The sequence below is a fragment of the Rattus norvegicus genome, chromosome 20 (assembly GCF_021556685.1).
Source record: "Rattus norvegicus strain SHRSP/BbbUtx chromosome 20, alternate assembly SHRSP_T2T, whole genome shotgun sequence".
Classification (NCBI taxonomy): Eukaryota; Metazoa; Chordata; class Mammalia; order Rodentia; family Muridae; genus Rattus; species Rattus norvegicus.
In genome coordinates, this window is record NC_141553.1 from 50768795 (window position 1) to 50788842 (window position 20048).

The 20048-nt window shown below is 47.9% G+C and overlaps 1 protein-coding gene across 2 annotated transcripts in view; it reads right to left on the reverse strand.

The window, feature by feature from the left end:
• Crybg1 (crystallin beta-gamma domain containing 1) overlaps positions 1–20048 on the reverse strand; it is a 195383-nt gene that overhangs the window by 13753 nt on the left and 161582 nt on the right. For both annotated transcript variants that reach the window (XM_087598715.1, XM_087598716.1), the window contains 9 exons: positions 13760–13886; positions 11487–11522; positions 10009–10175; positions 8822–8948; positions 8587–8732; positions 3687–3813; positions 3464–3496; positions 2049–2161; positions 67–196 (listed from right to left, as the gene is read on the reverse strand). In XM_087598715.1, the coding sequence (XP_087454841.1) occupies positions 67–196; positions 2049–2161; positions 3464–3496; positions 3687–3813; positions 8587–8732; positions 8822–8948; positions 10009–10175; positions 11487–11522; positions 13760–13886 (1006 nt within the window). The remainder of the gene's footprint in view (positions 1–66; positions 197–2048; positions 2162–3463; positions 3497–3686; positions 3814–8586; positions 8733–8821; positions 8949–10008; positions 10176–11486; positions 11523–13759; positions 13887–20048) is intronic.

Genomic DNA, 20048 nt, shown 5'->3' on the forward strand with positions numbered 1-20048 from the left:
GGCTTCCTTGCTCTGTCAGCAACGTGAACAGCACACATCTGTCTGTATCTCTGTGTTTACACTTACAAAATCTATAAAGCGAAGAGACTTCAGGGTTGCTCCAGGCAGGCATCCCATTGCCGAGAGACAAGGATAGTGGCCTTCTTCCAGCACGTACTGATTGCCAGAGAAATTTTCTCCGTCATAGGCAACCCAGCTGTAAGAGAAACAGACACATGGTGTGAAATGCGTGTAATCGTATTGAAGAAACGTGGTTTTTATGCCGGGCACGATGGCGCATGAGTTCAATCCCAGGACTTGGGAGACAGAGGCAGACAGGTCTTGTAAATTCAAGGCCAGCCTGGTCTACACAGTGAGTTCCAGGACAGTCAGACTTATATAATTAAGTTCCTGTCTTGAGAAAAAAAAAAACCTGACTTTTAGAGGTGCCGGCCATAAAATAATGCTAAACCTTCTAGCTAACTGGGTTTTCTTTAAAAAATATCTGCATATGTCTGCTGAATTTTATCTCATGGCAATTTAATGTGCCTGGTTAACTGGCGGAAATGAATAATATGGCTTTTCTTTTCCACCCCTCAACCTTCTACTGTGTTCCCAGCCAGTGTACCTACATGCCCCAGGGTCCCCAGGGTCCCTCCCTTGCCTAACGGTCCTTCAGTCCTCAGAGCTACCTAGCCATCTGCTTTTCACCGAGCCGCACCCCCAGCTGGCCTCCTCCTCATCCTCTTCCTCTTCTTCCTCCTCCTCCTCCTCTTTCTCCTCTTCTTCCTCCTCCTCCTCTTTCTCCTCTTCTTCCTCCTCCTCTTCTTCCTCTTTCTCCTCTTCTTCCTCCTCCTCCTCCTCTTTCTCTTCTTCCTCTTCTCCCTCCTCCTCCCCCTCCTCCTCTTCTTTATTTGTGTAATTAATTAACTAATTTATTTACTTATTTTTGGTACAGTGCCTCACTAAGTTTCTTGGCTGCCTTGAACTCACTCATCAGTAGCCTAGTCAGGCCCCTGAACCTGTCATCCTCCTGCCTCATTCTCCCAAACAGCTGGTATTAAAGGCCCGAGCCACCGGGACGGGCTCTACTACGTTTACTGAAAACATCCTTCTGTCCCTAAGGCCTGGGTCCTGGGCTCCCCCAACGCTGCTGATGCTTTTATATTTTAACAGATGCTCACTGAGCGCTGACTGCATGCCGGCGTTGTCCTATTGCTCAAGACATTTCAAAAGCGGCACTGTCCCTGCTCCCTTGAAGTTACTGCGGCAAGCTCAGACAGACGATAAACAATTTCAAACATGTATGTCTGGCTGTAGGAAATGAAGCAGGTTAGAAGAAGATTGGGGTGGGGTAGGTGGGTGAGCCAAGAATCTGAGACACTTCCCCTCCCTTGGTCTGTACTTGACACAAAGCCAGTGCACTGAACCACAGGGACTGTAATATTAAAGGCACCATCGCTACTGTTATTAGGATGAATTCCTGGCCTCTTTATGGGCTTCCTCAGTTTCTCCCCTTCTTATAAAGCTCTCATAAGATGACTGCTTTCAGCACAGCACTTTGGTTCACTGCCTACCCACAGCCCCATCCCTGTCTCTTATGGATCCATCAAAGTCTGTATTTGCCCACAGGGAGTCAGATCCTCCCCTCGCCTAATCCAGGCTGACTTCACTTCTGCTACCTACCACAAGCCCTCTCAGCCAGAGTGTGACCCCCACCTGCCTGCCATGCAGAGCGCTGACCCTACTCCTGTCTGCCTGTAAGAAAAAAAAAATCTGCCTTGGGAGGTGCTGAATCGATTCCCCAGATCCAGCCGTTTACAGATGCTGCGGCAGCGGGCAGAGCGCATAGAGCTAGTCTGACTCCTCCCGAACACTGAGGTCACCCTTCAGCTTCTGCAGCCCTGTTGGCATGTGCATCCTCTGACCTCTGGCCCCAGATGCTACAACGCAAGCTTCCCACCAACTGGTGTTTTACAGTGCCAGCCGCCCACAGGAGCCTGCGCAGACTTGCAAACGTCTGGGTTCTCTACCCTCTTGATCTGCTCTGTTCCTCGCTGTCAGCTTACCTGCCTCCCAGAACTCTGCAAGACTTGGTCTGAAATGAATCACCGATTTGACCTGCTGTCTCTTCAAAGCTTTGACTTTGACCTTGGAACTGTGGTTCTGAAAACAGGCAAATCTTTCAAAAAGAAAAGGAAAGAGAAACACAAAATTAACTACCTGACCGTGTTCTGGTTTCTGGTTTTTTATTTTTGCGTATATGGGTATTTGGCCTGCATATTTGTGTCTGTGCGCTACCCGTGCGTCTGGTGACTCTCTAGGTCAGAAGAGGATGTCTGTCAGGTTCTCCAGGGCTGTAGTTAGACAGTTGTGAGCCGCCCTGTGAGCGCTGGGAATCAAATCTAGAAGAACAGCAGTGCCTTAACCTCTGCACCACTTGGCTCAGTTCTTTTTTCTTTTTAAGATTGATTTATCATGTATACAGCGTTCTGTATGCATGTATGCTTACAGGCCAGAAGAGGGCACCAGATCTCATTACGGACTGGTTGTGAGTCACCATGTAGTTGCTGGGAATTGAACTCAGGACCTCTGGAAGAACACACAGTGCTCTTAACCTCTGAGCTATCTCTCCAGCCCAGCTCAGTTCTTTAAATGATGACCCAGACCTGACCTGCTAACTCTTGTTATAGTAAAGCTGGTACGAATTTTATAAATCCTTTAATTTTCTACTAGATAACTAACGATCAGCAGGTTGGCTGGACCATCTGGGAGTATTTAATTTAGAGGCATCCAAGGCCGGCAGGACAACAGAGACAACTTTCTAAAGAAGACACTGCTGTCACAAGCTGTGAGGCACGCTAAGGCTTTACTGTGGCCAAAAGTAATTGTACATAGGTTCTAACGTTGACAACAGACCGGCTTTGGAAGCGAGCGTGTAGTCCAGTTTCCCTCCCTCTCTAAGGGTGATACTTGCTGACTTTTTAGAATATCTCTATGCCAATAAAAGAGACTACAGTGGCATTCATGCGCCTGTGCAATTATGGCTGTGGGAACATCCTAAATAACATCCTAAGCCTAAATAACAAAAGGAGCAGCGAAACTGACCCGGGAGCCAGCAGCACAGAGGCTTGGGCGACACCATACAATGTGTGCACAGCAAACATGGACGCATTTATAATGTGCCGAGATAACCCTGTGCTCCTACCTCACATGCTGACTTATGTGTAGTCATGAAACTGATTCCATGTAATGAGATTAAATCCAGTATTTTATTACAGAAGCATTGTATAACGGTTTAGACACGGGTCACTGCCATTGACTGAGCACCGCCATTAATGTTTTCAGGATTAAGGATGGGTAAAATTCACAAAGCGCCCCACACACCTGGCATTTACGCTCACTTTTTCAATGGAAAATGAAGAGTCCACAATATGAATTTGTGTTTGTGTCCCAAATATAGAACATATTTTTAAAAAGTTACCTGATTTCGTCTCCTCGGACCAGTGAAAGAATCCTAAGCATCGTATAAAAGGAGAGAAAAAAATGATTACTAAAGAAGTTGTGTTAAAATTTCTTTTCTTCTTCATTAACAATTACTGCTAAACTTCTGCCAGAACATCTTCTGTAGCAATCGTTACACAAACTAGAAGCCGTGAAGGGAAGCCCGGGCTGAGGTAAAGTCCCCATAAGAATGAAGTCCTTACCAGGCATATGGGTTGAACGGAAGAAATCTTACAATTTTTGCCTCCCCAATCCTCAAAACTGGTGTAGAAACCTTTATCCAGGACATACTGCTCTCCCGTGAAGTCAGGGTTTTCGTAGGCTACCCACCTGCAGAGACACAACCCTGGTGACCATTGGTTTTATTTTACATATGAAACTACTACCTCACACACCCCATTGAGTGCTGTGCTGCTCAGACCCCATTTCTCTTCTGTTCTCCATTAATATTTAGGGGCAGATTGACTTTTTCTATCTGTCAAATCCAAACGGTGTTCAAAAGAATGTCTCAACGCAAGCTATTTGGTGCTTCTAAATACTAAATTTCTATGAGAATAATTTTGTGTTGTGATTTTCCCCCTATTTTCATGCCAAGGAAATACGCTGGATCTTAAAAAGGAGTCTGATTCTTTCTTTTTTTTTTTTAAATAAGAACTTTTTCAACATAGTTTTCTGCAGACAGATCTTAACAGGAAGCTATGCTTCCTATATAACAAATCAGAATGAATACTAAAAACCTGAAACAAAGAAAAGCATTTCTTTTTCCAAATGGTATTTCCAACTTAACTCTAGAGAAAACAAAGCTGAACCAGCCCCCCGGGGGTACCAAGCTCACATCACTTGTAGTGCCCCCAGGGGTACTAAGCTCACATCACTTGTAGTGCCCCCAGGGGTACCAAGCTCACATCACTTGTGGTGCTCCTAGAGGTACCAAGCTCACATTACTTGTGGTGCTCCTAGAGGTACCAAGCTCACATCACTTGTGGTACTCCCAGAGGTACCAAGCTCACATCACTTGTAATGTTCCCATGTCATCTTTGCAGCGACCTCAGAAAGATGCAATCAGTCAAACCCACTCAATGAAGCCACCATGTCCTGTGCAAAGGGGACTTCTTTGAAGGGGAAAAAGTTTGAACGACGCACGTCACCCTCAGAACTTTCCAGGTCTATGGCATCACATTTCCTGAGGATTCCTGGCATGCCCACTTCACAGACAGAAAGCCATTCCTCTTTCTTGTACAGCAGATGCTGACTTCCCATCAGCCACGCATGTGCCAGGAACCAGACAGACGAGAAGAGTTCACACATGGAAGGAGACAAAGCCCCTGCCTGTGCGCTTGGAAGACGGAGGAGCATCGCAAGTAACTACCAGTTGTGACACTGCGCGGTGGGAGACCTGTCTGAAGTGATGTCCTCAGTTAAGGCCAGAACACAGGCTTTGTGACCTGCCCGCCATGTTTTCGTGGTGTCTGTATCACCACTGAAGCATCCCCACGAGAAGAACAACCACTCAGAGGAAAAGGAACACTTCAGAAACTAAGTGGTCAGGAGACACTAAAGCGCTAACATCCAAAAGCTCACCTCTGGCCACCTCAAGGCAGAAACTGAGACCCGGCTCTCTCAGAAAACAAGCCTTTCCCCTCCCCAAATCTCAAACCAGCAGGTTTTCCAACTTCTGCATCCTGCGAGGTGAGGAGTTTAGAGGCCTGGATTTCCCTGTGGCCCTGACGTTAACTCTGAGGAGTGCGACAGGGGTCTCTTAACTGTGTCTTTGGTTATGGGGGAGGGAGCTGTCCAGGGCCCTGTGCTGAACCAGAGATGCTTCAGGGCACAGCTGACTTTCAGGGCCACCGACACACACATCTCTCAGGTAAGCCTGTGGTTGCGGGGCAATGACAACCACAACAGAGAGCCCTGCTCCAGCCATGGGTGCCTCTTCCTAAGGTAAACCACAAACACCAGAACTTGCAAACAAAAACAGTAATTAAAGAACACAGGGCACATCTCAGAGCTCTGGGCCTGTGGCAGCTCGAGCACCAGTGGCTTCAAGCCTTTTGGGTTGACTTTCAGGAGAGGAAGCACCCGTGAAGAGAGACCTCTGAAGAATCACCTGTAGCCAGGACAGGCGCATGCCCCGCAGAGCCCTCCCACCCTCCCAGGTCCTTGTTGGTAGTTGTTAAACTAACAGGGGTAGGTGTGTGTGTGTGTGTGTGTGTGTGTGTGTGTGTGTATGTGCAATGTCTGTGTGTGTGTGTGTGCTGTCTATTGTGATATATATTCACTGTGTGTGTGGTATGCATGTGTGTCTGAATGTGTGTGTGTGCGCGCGCATGCGTGTGTGTGTGTGTGTGTGTGTGTGCTGTCTATTGTGGTACATATTCAGTATGTGTGTGTGGTGTGCATGTGTGTCTGAATGTGTGTGGTGTGTGTGTGGTATATGTGTGTGTGTTGTATATGTATATTTCATGTGTGGTATTTGTGTGTGTGTGGTGTGTGTGTGGTATGCATGTGTGGTATGTGTGGTGTGTGTGTAGTGTGTGTGGTGTATGTATGTGTATATGGTATATGTATGGTGTGTGTGTATGTGATATTTGTGTGTTGTATGTGTGTATGTATGTAGTGTATATGTGGTGTATGTATGTGGGTATGTAAGTATGTAGTGTGTATGTGGTGTATGTGTGTATGGGCGTAGTATGCATGTGGGTATGTGTGTATGTATGTAGTGTGTATGTGGTGTATGTGTGTATGTGTGTAGTATGTATGTGGGTATGTGTGTGTATGTAGTGTGTATGTGGTGTATGTGTGTATGTGGTGTATGTGTGTATGTGGTGTATGTATGTGGGTATATAAGTATGTAGTGTGTATGTGGTGTATGTATGTGGGTATGTGTGTATGTATGTAGTGTGTATGTGGTGTATGTATGTGGGTATGTGTGTATGTATGTAGTGTGTATGTGGTGTATGTATGTGGGTATATAAGTATGTAGTGTGTATGTGGTGTATGTATGTGTGTATGTGTGTATGTATGTAGTGTGTATGTGGTGTATGTATGTGGGTATGTGTGTATGTATGTATATATGTGGTGTATGTATGTGGGTATGTGTGTATGTATGTATATATGTGGTGTATGTATGTGGGTATGTGTGTATGTATGTAGTGTGTATGTGGTGTATGTATGTGGGTATGTAAGTATATAGTGTGTATGTGGTATTTGTATATTGTATGTGGGTATGTGTGTATGTAGTGTGTATGTGGTGTATGTATGTGGGTGTGTATGTGTGTATGTGTGTAGTATGTATGTGGGTATGTGTGTATGTATGTAGTGTGTATGTGGTGTATATGTGTACAACTGTGCTTCTCTCCTACTTCCCCCCAATACCAAACCTCAACTGTTACAATAAGAAAAAAAAAGCCTCTGCCAGGAAATACAACTAAGAATGACTAAAAATAGAAACAAGAAAGTCCAACCCCCACTGAAGGAGACCGACAAAGCTGCAGCATGGGTAAGGAGGGAGGAAGACAGGCTCAGAGCACTGCGTGCTGTGCTAACTTATCCTGCATCAACATCGACCCAGCCTCCTCCAGCTTCCCCTGTGAGGGTAGATGACCGGCTGGCTTGTGACTAAGGAACGAGGATACCTGGTGACCATTTCTCCAAGACTGAGAGGCTCACTACGACCTTTCCCAACAATGACAAACATGATCTGAAGTACTGCAGAGCCACAGAGCCACCATATTGTTTCCGGTGGCTTCTGCCACATGTTCAGACAACTCCCAATTCTGGTAGATGGGCAGCTATGATCACACCATGTCACCGAAGGGATACTGCAAGTGACAACCTACCCAATGACGTAATGACTATCAACAGGAGTGTTTTCTACTGTAGACGTGTTGGATTGGCCAGGCTCTTGGGGGAGGCCTGCAGAAGTGCAGTAGAGTTGGGGCCAGTCAGATTCAGTAGCAAACACCAACTGCTTACCACAGAACCAATGTCAGCTCTCTTCGTATGTCCCTTTAATAACATTATCACTTAGAAGAAATCAGAAGGGTCCCCAGCTAGATCACGAGAACAGTTCCCTACGAAAGACATCTGACATCAGCTCCTGGGGAGCCGTATGTTTCAATCATACCCACTGCGGGACCGACCCTAGGTCAGCCACAGCACAGCACAGCAGCAGAGCCAGGCGTGTACTACAGACCCACACCATGGAGTCCAAGTCAAACATGGAACCTGAGTGAGCTGGGAGAAGAGAGCCAGCCAGGCTGAGGGCCACAGGTGAAGAGGCCCACCTCGGGGAAAGCCACAGCCCAGGTGAGAGTGTTTGCTTGGTCCCAGATATCGAGCCATGCCTGCAGCAAAACGTTTTTGTTTGATTGGTCTTGTCATTGTTACTGTTTTTCAGATACGATCCCACTATGTGTGGCCTTGAACTCAGTTTTTCTGTCCCCGCCTCTTGAGTGCTGAGAGTACAGGTCTGTGCTACTGTGCCTGGCCTGAAACAAACTCTTCTCCAGACTTTGTACAGCCAATAAGTTCTGTTTCTATCTCTTGGGCTGGCACGCTTGATCCGTCACTTCCACCTCAGAGTCATGTCTCAGTCAAGACTTGGTATTGGTAAAAGCAGTGGGCGCCATAATCCCAGCATCCCAGCAGACTGGGGTAGGCAGATGCCAAGGTCGGGTCAGCCGTGCCAGCAACCAGACTCCATCTACGCTAGGTAGTAGTCTAAACAGTAGTTTTTACGCCAAAATACTAGTGAAGCACCACCAATAGGTGTGCCACTATGGGGGAGCCTAATGGGACTTTAGCCCAACCTCAAGGTCAGAGCCAGCTTAGTAACAATCCACTCATTCAGAAAACGGTCAGCAGGTCCGCATATTTCTACCATGACACCCAAGAGCCTGCTCCAAGTACGGGGAGGGTTATAATCAGAATATTTTCAGAACAGCCAGGAAAGTGGCACCGCTGTAAATACCAAGGCCCCGAATTAATGTTTACCTGTGAGATATTTCCTGAGGACTGACTCTGGGTCACAGACCATTAATTCAAACAGAAACCCTAGCGAACCCCAAGCTTACATCCTGGTGGAACGACCTCACTTACACGCCACTCAGAACATTGATTGACTGCGTCTTCACGCCATAGCCCGTCTCCTTTAAATTGGCAACGATTCCTAAGACATCGATACTGGAGCCTTTGGAGCCGAAGTTCTTCTCACTGTACATGATCATGTGAGCATTTGAGAAATCCTAATGAGACGGAAAGACTCAAATGTAAAGGGTAGCCGCTCAGCATCCCGAAAGGCCACGCACTAGCTGCGAGCTTCTCTTGAACTTACACTTAGTATGGGCCGTAAGGACTGGAGTTCTGCACTGTAGCCGCCCCAGGCATTCCAGTCCCTGTACTCTCCCTCTTCCAGCAGGTACTGATGGCCGGTGAAGCCACACTTCTCGTACGCAACCCAGCTACAGGAGAAGGAGCAAGTGGCCTGTCAGACATTTCAGTGCTGGCCTTCCTGACAAATACAAGTGTTGGCATTCTATGCAAACTTGTGAAATTCTCTGAGTTTACAAAGGGCAGCATGTAAATTTATGTGTCTTTGTTAGAATCCTTTGATGTGTAAGAGAATCTGATGTTCAGAGAAAAACTAAGAACTAAGAACTAGAAACTAAGAACTCTCTTTACAGAGAGCTCTGTAAAGGAGTGGAGCTGTGTGTAGGCGTGTGTATGCCTATGTGTACGTGTGTGCTTGTGTGTGTGTGTGTGTGTGTGTGTGTGGTGTGGTATGTGTGTGTGTGGTGTGTGTGTATGTGTGTGTGGTGTGGTATGTGTGTGTGTGTGGTGTGTATGTGTGTATGTGTGTGCTTTTGTGTGCGGTGTGTGTGTGTATGCACTTGGGGGTGTGGTTGTGTTACGTTTAATAATTAAAATGGGGGGCTGGAGAGATGGCTCAGCAATTAAGAGCACTTTCTCCTCTTGCAGAGAATCCCATAACCGCTAACAACTGCGACTCCAGCTCAGAGGATCTGATGCCATCTTTTAGGCTCCTCAGATACTGCCCGGATGCGGTGCACACATACACATAAAATAAAGATAGATAATTAAACAAGAGAATTAGAACGAAACTCAACAAGCAAAATGACAAACTCTACACACTTCTGACTATTTACAAGATGGTGTCAGTGTGTATACTCCTACTAGAAATGTGCAAGGTCTATAAAATTCAAAATTAATGTAAATTATAAAATTCATGAAAATTAATAAATGGTTCATTGGATTGGAACATGATACTTTAAAAATCAATCTGCACAGACAATTTTATGAGCTCCACACCAGACCCTCCAGCCACGGTCTCATGTCCCTCCCAGCATGTGTGACACCCTGGGGTTCAGTCCTCACGAATCCCTACTCTCCACAGAAGATCAGCAGACTATAACCAAGAATGTTGTCTTTGGGGAAAGAGGGTGCATCTGTTACTCCATCAGGGAGAAAGAGAAACTGTTCCCGGTCGCCCCTCCTACTTACACGCCTCTTAGAACCTTCATAGACCCCACCGACGTAAAGGGCACATTTCCGTTTGCTTCCTTCCCGGTTGTTTCTTCTGTCTCGCCTCCTTCCGTGACCAAACCACACATTTCCGTTTCTAGCTCCATACACCTTCCTTGGAAGGAAGGCTTTTCATAAATAACTACCTGCAATGGAAGTGAGATGTGCCAATAGTTTGGGAGAAGTTAAGTAGCTAAACAGCTCGACATCGGATCTGTCATTCAATGGCGCTTACTTGGGCTGGGGTGTGGCTCCTTGGTAGAGCTCTTACCCAGCATGTGTGAGACCCTGGGTTCCATCCCCCACGAGACATAGCCAGAAAACAACAACAACAAACAAAAGCTGGACACAGTGGTATAGCCTACAATCGCAGGTCTCAGGAGGACAAGGAAGGAGGAGCCCAAGTCTACGGCCAGCCAGGGGCTACAAAATAAAGTCTGCCTTGCCTCAGCAAAAGCAGGACCAGTGGGCTGGGGATTTAGCTCAGTGGTAGAGCGCTTACCTAGGAAGCGCAAGGCCCTGGGTTCGGTCCCCAGCTCCGAAAAAAAGAACCAAAAAAAAAAAAAAAAAAAAAAAAGCAGGACCAGTGAGACGGCTCAGCGAGGCTCAGTACGATCTCCCCAGACTCACGTGTTGGAAGGAGAGAGCCAAGTCTCACCAAGTTATCCCCTGACCCTCACATGTTCACAACATGCCAACACACACATATGTACACACACACCCCTTCACATGTTCCATGGCACATGTGACAACATGCCAACACACACACACACACACACACACACACGCACACACACACACACACACGCACACACACACACACCAGACAAATATAAGCAACAACAACAACGATAGCACTGAATCCTGGAATACAGAATGAAATTTCCTTATCATATATAAACATCAACTACATAATAGCACCTACTAATACAGTTAAACAAAAACCATTAGGCTCCCCCTCTTTCTACCGAAAGTGTGGAACACTCCAAAGGCAACCATGGTGGAGGGGACAGGTGTAGGAAACAGCAGTAGCCGGTGCATCTGGGGCGGGGAGAGCCATGGGATGGAGCTGGACACATGGCCGTCAGGCAAAGGCCTAGCTCAGTCTCCCCAGACCAATGCCGAATAGCCAAAAAGCTGAAACTCTCCTGTGTTGCCAGCCATGGGCTCAGCACTTAGCAATTCCAACCAGGAAGGGTAAAGTTAATACAAGAGTGAAGCTCGAAGGCCACGCTAAGATAGCCGGTGCCATTAGCCTCTTCCTGAAGGTTATCGGGAGGGAGATTTAGAGGGGAAGTCACATTAGCATCATGCACATAAAGATCATAGAATAATTTCTCTCTCCCCTACTCCCTCAAGTTCTGGACGCACACCCGCTCATCCATATTCATATTCATATTCATATTCTCTCTCTCTCTCTCTCTCTCTCTCTCTCTCTCTCTCTCTCTCCTTTTTACCTTGGGATCTGTAGGGAATTCAACTTTACGGCCACCCTAAAACAAAACAAAACAGACAGCATAGTTAAAAAAACAACCCAGTTTCCACCGAGAGTGTTCAGTGTTATCGCAGTAGTTGAAGTACACAGTGTGACTACTTTATGGGTTGTTTTAATTTACCTAAGATGATGCGGAAACTGTCAAAGGGAAATGAAGTTTACCCAAGACCATCTACAGCCGAGACCTGGTGGGTGTGCTCACCTGGTGTGCGCTTCCGTTCGGATTTTGGTTGGTTTGTTGTTTTGTGTGCAGAGAGCAGACCCACGGCCTTGCACTCCACCACCGAGCTACATCCAAGCCCCTTGGTTTGTTTTGCTTTGTTTTTTTTCACTAGGAAATTTTCTTATACAGTTTTAATTTGCATCTCAAGAGTCAGTGCTATATTTTTCTTGTTCTTTTGAGACCGGGTCTCACACACCAGGGAGACCAGGTTAGCCTCAAACTTGGGATCATCCTGCCTCAACCTCCTATAACTTGTACTTCTTATTTCTCTCGATAAATAACCCTAAGATTTGCTACATCTAGACAAGATATCTCACAGGAAATGAGTTCTACCGTCTGCACTGGCAGGCCTGCACACCTTTTGTATTGGCAACCCTGCCTGAGCCGGTCCTTCCCAAGCCATGGCCTTGGCCCGAATCCCACCCCTCCCTCTGGTTCCCCTGCCAGCACCCTCGCCCTTCCTATTTCCTGCCTGGCCCCGGGAGGCATCTGACTTTGCAACCCATAGCCTACAAAAGTGCTAAAGCTCACACAGCAGGAAACAATAAGAACTATTAGATAGCAGTTAAAACCTCTCAAAGGATGGCCTCACTACATACACTTTTGAAATAAAAGAGTTATTTTTTTTTTAAAAAGTAAAAACCAAAACTAAAATCAGAGAGGAGAGCATTGCCTAACAACACTAGGCAGACACAGGTCAGTGGTTGATAAGCCGGGAGATGTTCCTTCCATGTGTTTTCATGAGCTCAAAAACTGCAGCCGAAGTCTTCCAATGGCCCAAATAAACTGAAACCCTAAGTAGGTGAACTCGACCAGCCAGCTAGACCGCACGCGGCCAACGGCGCCTTCTTAAAACATAGTCCCTGGGGGCTGGAGAGACGGCTCAGCGGTTAGAGCGCTGACTGCTCTTCCAGAGGTCCTGAGTTCAAATCCCAGCAGCCACATGGTGGCTCACAGCCATCTGCGGTGGGATCTGATTCTATCTTTGGTGTGCAAGACAACAGAGCACTAGCATACAGAAAATACATAAAAAAAAAAAAACTTAAGAAAAAATTAGTCTCGGGGCGGGGGGACGCTCAATAAACTTCCGTTTTAAAACGGTCAAGTTGCTTTTGAAGCTGGAAGACAACTCTGTCACGCGCTCCCAAAACTAAAGCCGGGATCTTTGAAAGTGTATTTAATTTTTTAAAAAAAGTCTCAAGTCGTCTGCATCGAGATCTGCAGATAATCGAATCAGACGCATCTAACTTTCCAATCTGTCTCGGGCTGGCTCTGAAGACATCTGCCATGCCGACTCTCACAAGCCGAACTCCCAGCGGAAGCTCCACCTTGGCGTTCAGTGAGCACCTAGCATCAGGCGGCACAGCCCAGAGCCTGGTGTGGTAGCCTCACCCCACCTAAGCCTCCATCCCAGCAGAGCGGCCAGGGACCAGGACACAGGAAGCAGAAGCACAGGCTCCAGGTAAGGAGGTTGAGCATTGACCGCTCACCCCAGCTCCCCTTCACCCCTCAGCCCTGCCTCCCGGCACTACCTCTGTGCTAGTCCTCAGCGTGCCCTGCCCAGCTCTGTGCCCGCCCCGGCCTCACGTGCATCCTCTGCCAGCTCTAGCAGGGGCGGTTCCGCTCCTGTTTGAGATTCTGCTTCCCTATTCAGATGCTTTTCCTAACTGTGCCCCAGCCCTGCCTCTTCTCCCACCCACGGGGGTTGTACACGCCATCGCTTCTGCTTTCCCTACATAGTTCTCCACTCACTAGGCCTCTCTTGGCTGAAGCTTGGTGCAGACATCTGTGCTGTGAGGCAGAGGATGCCCTCAGTGCAAAGGGCATAGCCTTGTCCACCTTTCCTAACCAGGAAACTGGGTAAGTTATTGCTTCTACGATTTCTATCCAGCGATTGGATTCATCTGTCTGTTACAGATGCACGTAAAGCCGTAAAGGCTGCTTTTATCGCCCAACGTCCCATCTGGTAGGTTATGGAGGTCAAGCTGAGAGACTTCGGAAAGCCTTGTTACCATTTTCAGAGGCCGCATGGATCCGATGTAGGCTTCTTCCGTATCCCAGAAGGATAGGTCAGGGTATTCTCCCTGTTCCAGGATGTAGGGGATGCCTTGGAATCCAGGCTCTTCGTAGATCAGCCATCTAAATGATCACCAGGGGAACAGAAAAGCAGGAAGTCATGGTTACTTTCTCTCCCCTCCTGCCGGATACTCAGGACCCCAAGACAGGGCAGGGTGAGAACAGAGGAGGGTGTGGTCGCTCTCCCTGCAAGGGCTGCACCTGGTCTTCAGAGGAGCCAGCTGTCTGGTGCTTTCCCCTGGCCCATGAATTCCTCCTGGCTGGCGTGGCCACTTACTTTGAGCCACTTTATAACTGCTTTTACATGCAAATGTCTCTGTCACCTAGTGAGAGACCCCAAGTTAGGCCACCTCAAGCCCTGTTTTAATACTTCATTTGTAAATAAAGACTCCCGGCATGCTACTTAATTATTTCATGAGGTGTCAATGTGTAGCAACCGATCCCTTCCGAAAGCCTAGAAGGAACCCCACCTGGAGGTTCAGCCAGGCCTCACAACGTTCTACCAGGAGGGAGTGCTCCTGACTCATTTTACAGGCGAGGTTAGGTCACTCACCCCAAGGCAGGGCTGCTGTGAGCTGACCCCTGATACCCCTCTCTGTCAGTTTTTCACAGCAGGTTTTTTCCCCACTGCTGGGAGTGTTCCAAACACAATCCACTCTTCTCACTGTCACAAGCATCCTCGTGTGCACCCCTCAGCACACACTGCTGTTGTCAGGGGCCCAAGGGCTGCCTGTTCCCAGGGTGCAACACCTTCCGACATGAAGTACCACATCCCTGTACCGGGCTTGTCAGCTTCTACCTTGGCCAGGGAACGGCGGCCCCACCTACTCCTGAGCAAAGGACAGGGAGCCATAAACGTGCGCCCACTGGAGCTAAGGGCACGTCTCTGGGAGGGTGCCACTATTGGAGAAGTGATTTATAGAATTCAGATATTGCCTTCCCTCGGAAACACGGCTAGCTCCTCCCGGGCTCTCCTTTCTGATCGCAGCCCCACCCAAGTGATAACTGTTGTCTGGCTGAATCACCTGTCTGGGGTACTCTATGAACCACACTATGTTCCCAGATGTTGGCCCAAAAGGGGGAGCTCTAAATAAACCCTTCATAGCAAAACAGGTCTGAGGATGGGGTTGCTTTTCTCCTGTTTCTGGTTTGGGCTGAACATCCATTTTTAGTGAACATCCATTTGTTCGTGTTAAAGATGCCCTTGGACATTTTTAGACTAATTACCCAGAGATTTGTCACCTAGTTCCTGCTAAAGATCAATCAACACGTACACAAAAACTAGGAGGCCCCATGGTCCACAAGTAGAGACCAAAGCCAGGCTAGATCACAGTCACATGGGGGGGGGGGAGAGGGAGGGGGTGGGAGAGGAGATAGCAGAGGGAATGGGGGAGGAGATAGGAGGGGATGGGGAGGGGATGGGGAAGAGAGTGGGAGAGGGGATGGGAGAGGGGATGGGAGAGGGGTGGAGGAGGAGATGGGGGAGGGGAGCAGCAGAGGAGCCAGGAGGGAGCCTGGATGACCTGCTGGGATGGATGTACCATTCTAGCTAACAAAATACACTCAGTCTATATAGTCAAGGTTTTTTGTTGTTTGTTTTGTGTGTGTGTGTGTGTGTGTGTGTGTGTGTGTGTGTGTGTGTTTCTGTGCTAATGTTACACTTTAGAATAAGCTAACTAAGGGAGAAAGAAGCCCATCTCTTAAACAGCCTGCAATACCTCTAAGCCAGAAGGCACAGGCTGTGGGGGTCACACTAACTTCCTGTATCTAAACCATGAGAGTCAGGACAACACACACATTCCTGGAGCCCAAGGCTGGCTCTGCATGCTAGCTGAGGAAGGGAGGTTCTGCAGTGAGCACAGAACCTGTTGAGTCTGACTCCCTCACAAGTGGGTGGCTGTGATTTCTCATAAAGGGCATGGGTGAATCATGTAGTAACCCTGAAATTTTGACATGATTTTTTTTCTTTTTAAGATTTATTTTTATGTATAGTGGTGTTTTGCCTGCATGTATGTCTCTCTTAGAATATCAGATCCCCTGGAACTGAAATTACAGACAGTCGTGGGCTGCCATCTGGATGCTGGGAATTGAACCCTTGTCCTTCAGAAGAGCAACCTGTGTGCTCTTAACTGCTGAGCCCTCTCCCTAGACTCAAAATGAAGATTTCAAAGTCCCTTCTCTTGTGGCCTTTCCTTCTTTAGGCTGATCTGTGACAGGCTTTCATCTGATACTAAAGTTTCACTCTCCTTGAAGCACATGGGTTAGTCACACAGCAAATACAGAAGGGGGTGGGGGACTCTGCTAGGAGCAGAGCATATAAAGTGGCGAGTCCTCCCTCCAAGAGCCAGTGCGGGGGACCTTCTGAGTAAACTGGGGGACCTTCTGAGTAAACTGGGGCAGACTTTCACCTACGCAGGTGCGCTCCGGGATCTGAAGATCTTAAGCAGAGCCTTAGGAGGGCAGGGGATTTTCTTCAGGCAGAGCCATTTCCGTTTCTAAAGGAACGTTTTCCCTTCTCCACTGTCCTGAGGTAACTAACGAGCCATGCTCACTAAAATGCATGGTTTTTAGTCGTATCAATTGTAGTACAAGAACCATGTGTTTATTTTTACCATCATGAATATTCTGAAGTGTGTACATAAAAATATACATGAGGGATGTGCACGAATGTATTCTTTTTCTTTTTAAAGATTTATTTATCATATATAAGTATACTGTGATTGTCTTCAGACACACCAGAAGAGGGCATCAGATTCCATTACAGATGGTTGTGAGCCACCATGTGGTTGCTGGGAATTGAACTCAGGACCTCCGGAAGAGCAGTCGGTGCTCTTAATCACTGAGCCATCTCTCCAGCCCACACCAGTGGTTCTTAAGAACCATACATAAAAACTGCTGAACAATGGCCACTAATCTTTATATTAAAATATGTGTTGTCATTCCTTTAGAAATACCCCTCCGTTCCGTAAGAAAAATCAGTCTCATGACGTGTGTTTGTTCTTAGAGCAATTGACTCATAGACCGGCCATCTAGCAGGCAACACTAAACTGAGCATGCCCAGCTGGGTCCTAGGGGATGTGACTGGACATAAACACTGGCCAAATATTTATGAAAATTAACTGAAATTTAAATGTGAGGATCTTCAAAAACCTCTGACTAACTTGGCAAAGGAGGGATGTGCAAGGACCCGTGTTAACTAGACAAGCAGACGTGACATCGTCGGTAGGCCAGTGGTTAGTTTGTCACATGAGGACGCATCACAAATACATGGCGGCCCCTCGAAGGAAGTGCCCTGGCCAAAACTGTCCAGCTAAATCCAACCTAAATCTAATCAAACCGTTCCACCTAACCCTTCACACAAACGACATTCAGGGAGTAAGAGGATCACAGGAAAACAAGCACTCAGAGAAGCCCACGCTCCGAGACAACTGGCCGAAGGCCTCTTAGAGCTCAGGGCTCATTGCAGGGGAGGGGCAGAAAGATTGGGAGAGCAGAGGAATAGGAGGGTTGCTGTGAAACGGTGTCTCCTAGAAATGTCAGAGGCGCTACGCCCATGAGCCTTCATCCACACGGCTGCCGAAACGTGACCTGAACAACACCACAGCCACGAGACAGCATGGAAGGAGAGCAAAAGGAGAGCTCATGAGGCCTCTACACCAGACACGGAACCACAAATGACTAAGGGGGGTGGGGAGGAAGTCCTCCCCAGGGAAGAGTCAATGCCAAATGGTCAGCCCTGAAAACATACCCATATTTATATATTTATAAATGCGTGTGTGTGTGTGTGTGTGTGTGTGTGTGTGTGTGTTGGAAATTTCTGGTTGTGTCACGTGATGCAGACTCATGATGTTTTGCTGAAGCAAAAGCCATTGACAGGACGCATGACGCTTGGGGACATTATAAGTAGGACCCAACAGACAGTGGCCGGGAGCCTGCATAGCTTGTCAAGCAACCCCTCACGGGTCACGAGTCTTCGCTGATCTACAAGCATCCTCACCGTGTGCACCGCTCAGCCTTCTGAATGTTCGCTGCTGATCCTAAAGACATTGCAATGTCACATCCACGGTATAATATATATTGTTACTATCACACAGCAGCGAAAAACACAGGCAAAGCAATGGTGTGTGCGGTCCTAGGAGAGGATTTATGTGTGCGCAGAGGAGACTGGGACCAGAGCAAGTGACATGGATCTGCGGCACGGCTGGAAGTCACCTAGGTCAGGAGTTTGGTGGTAGCTCCCACAGGGTTGTGTCGTTACTAGGCCCCGGAAAACACGTGCGGACATACATCCTTCTGTAGACGACAACTACTTTTAGTAAGAGTGAGAAGAGCAAGCTTGGCTCGTGAGAAGGCAGTCGCTTCACTTCCAGTCACCAGCTCTCTTTAGCTAATGACCCTGGTCCAGGCAAGGGTGGCCCGCCTGTCTTCCTTGCTTACATCGTAGGTAGGCTCCCTTTGATGTTCTAAAAGTCTTTGGTTTTATTAAAACACACCCTAGAACTATGCAAGCCTGACTTTGCCTCGAGGAGGATGGGGGCTAAGAGTAACCAACCGTTAAAGCTAAGGTTTAGATATCAGTCATAGCCAACAGAATTTGAAAGGCGAACTTAGTTAAGAATTACTCATTCCCTCAAGAAACAATCTGAGAAGGCCCGTGACACCCTTAGACATGGGCGGAAGAGCTTAATCTAGAGTGAAGGGGCCCCAGGGACATGTTTCCTAACGGGATAAAGGAAAGCACCCCTACCTCATCTCCCCAACCCCTCTCCACCCGACCCTCATCCCCACCCCAACCTCCCCCACCCCGCCCCCAGGACTTCTCTGCTCACACACTGAGAACACTGCACCGACGGCCGGGTGCTTATTACCAGTGAAGTCCCCCAACCTAGCCAGAGGTGGTGGCTCACATCTGTCATCCCACACTAGGGAGAGCAGGGTGGATGGAGAGACTAAGCCAGCCATAAACAGTCCTCTTCCTTAGAGATCCGTGAAAGCATTAATGCCCCGAGCTTAGCAACTGAGTTCAGTGAGCCGGACTTTGAACGGACATTGCAGGCCACTGGCACAGAGGTGAACAGCTAAAGAAGACGCCCAAAGGCAGGGGTCATGAAGACATTCTACCAGGCTTCCCAATCTCTCAACATGAAAGTGCCTGAGGCACGTAATGCCTTTTCCCTCAGCCGTGTCCACTGGACTTTGGGATCTCGTGTAGTACATAATTTAGTCTTCTCACGGTCATTTTTCCCTTTCAGAACTTGCTTTTCTCTGCTTCTCTTCCCTGCAGGGCTGGGGGCTGACCTCCAGGCAATCCTGCACACCAGGCAAACGCTCTGAGTCAGTTACATCCACAGTCCTTTCAAAACCTCCCCTAAGTGGAAGACTGCCAGGTTCTACCCGCGACCTCTCCCTGCAACCCAGGCCCACACTTCTGCTCACCCTCCTGCCCTCTCCTGCCCACTCACAGTGGATCTCGGATTTAACATGCCCAAAAACCACTTCTGAATTCCCCTCTTCCCTCCACACTCTTCCTGTAGGTCTCCATCTCAGAAGAGGCCAAGCTTCCAAGCCCCTGCACCTAAATACAATTTATAGGCAAAATGCAGCCGGTTCTGCCTTCAAAATGCATCTCAAGTCTCACCACTTCCTGCCGCCACTGCCACAGCATCTAAGCCGTATCACCTCTTGCCTGTATGACTTGAATGGCTTCCCTGCTGCTTTCCTCTCTTTCTCCCTTCTTAGCCACCTCTTTATAGCAGTCAGCAATCCTAAATTGTGCCCTTTCCCTTCGCCATGCTCCCCCTGCTACCAACTCACTCACAGACAGAGGCAGGGACTGTGGCTTGGACGTGCCCCTCAAAATGCCATGTTGAAACGTAACCTCCACTGGGAGGTAGTAAGAGGGGATCAGGCAGACCTTCAAGAGGTAACTCAGTTATCAATTGAGTCACGGGGTCTCTCTCCTCATGGATGGAGTCACAGAAAATTGCTAAGACGGAGGACTGGTTTTTCTCTAGGTGTATTTCAAATTTTTAGACAAATAAAAGAACAAAAAGTCATAAAGGAGGTAGCTGATCGACAACTTATTCCCTGTTACCAAGCCCTAGATAAATAAAACACTGTCCTTGGTTTGAATACCGCCTGTGACTAGAAACTGTCTACTTAGCAAGGCGGCTGCTTCCATTTCAACCACCAGGAAGCCAAAGCCAACTTCTCGGTGTCCAGCTG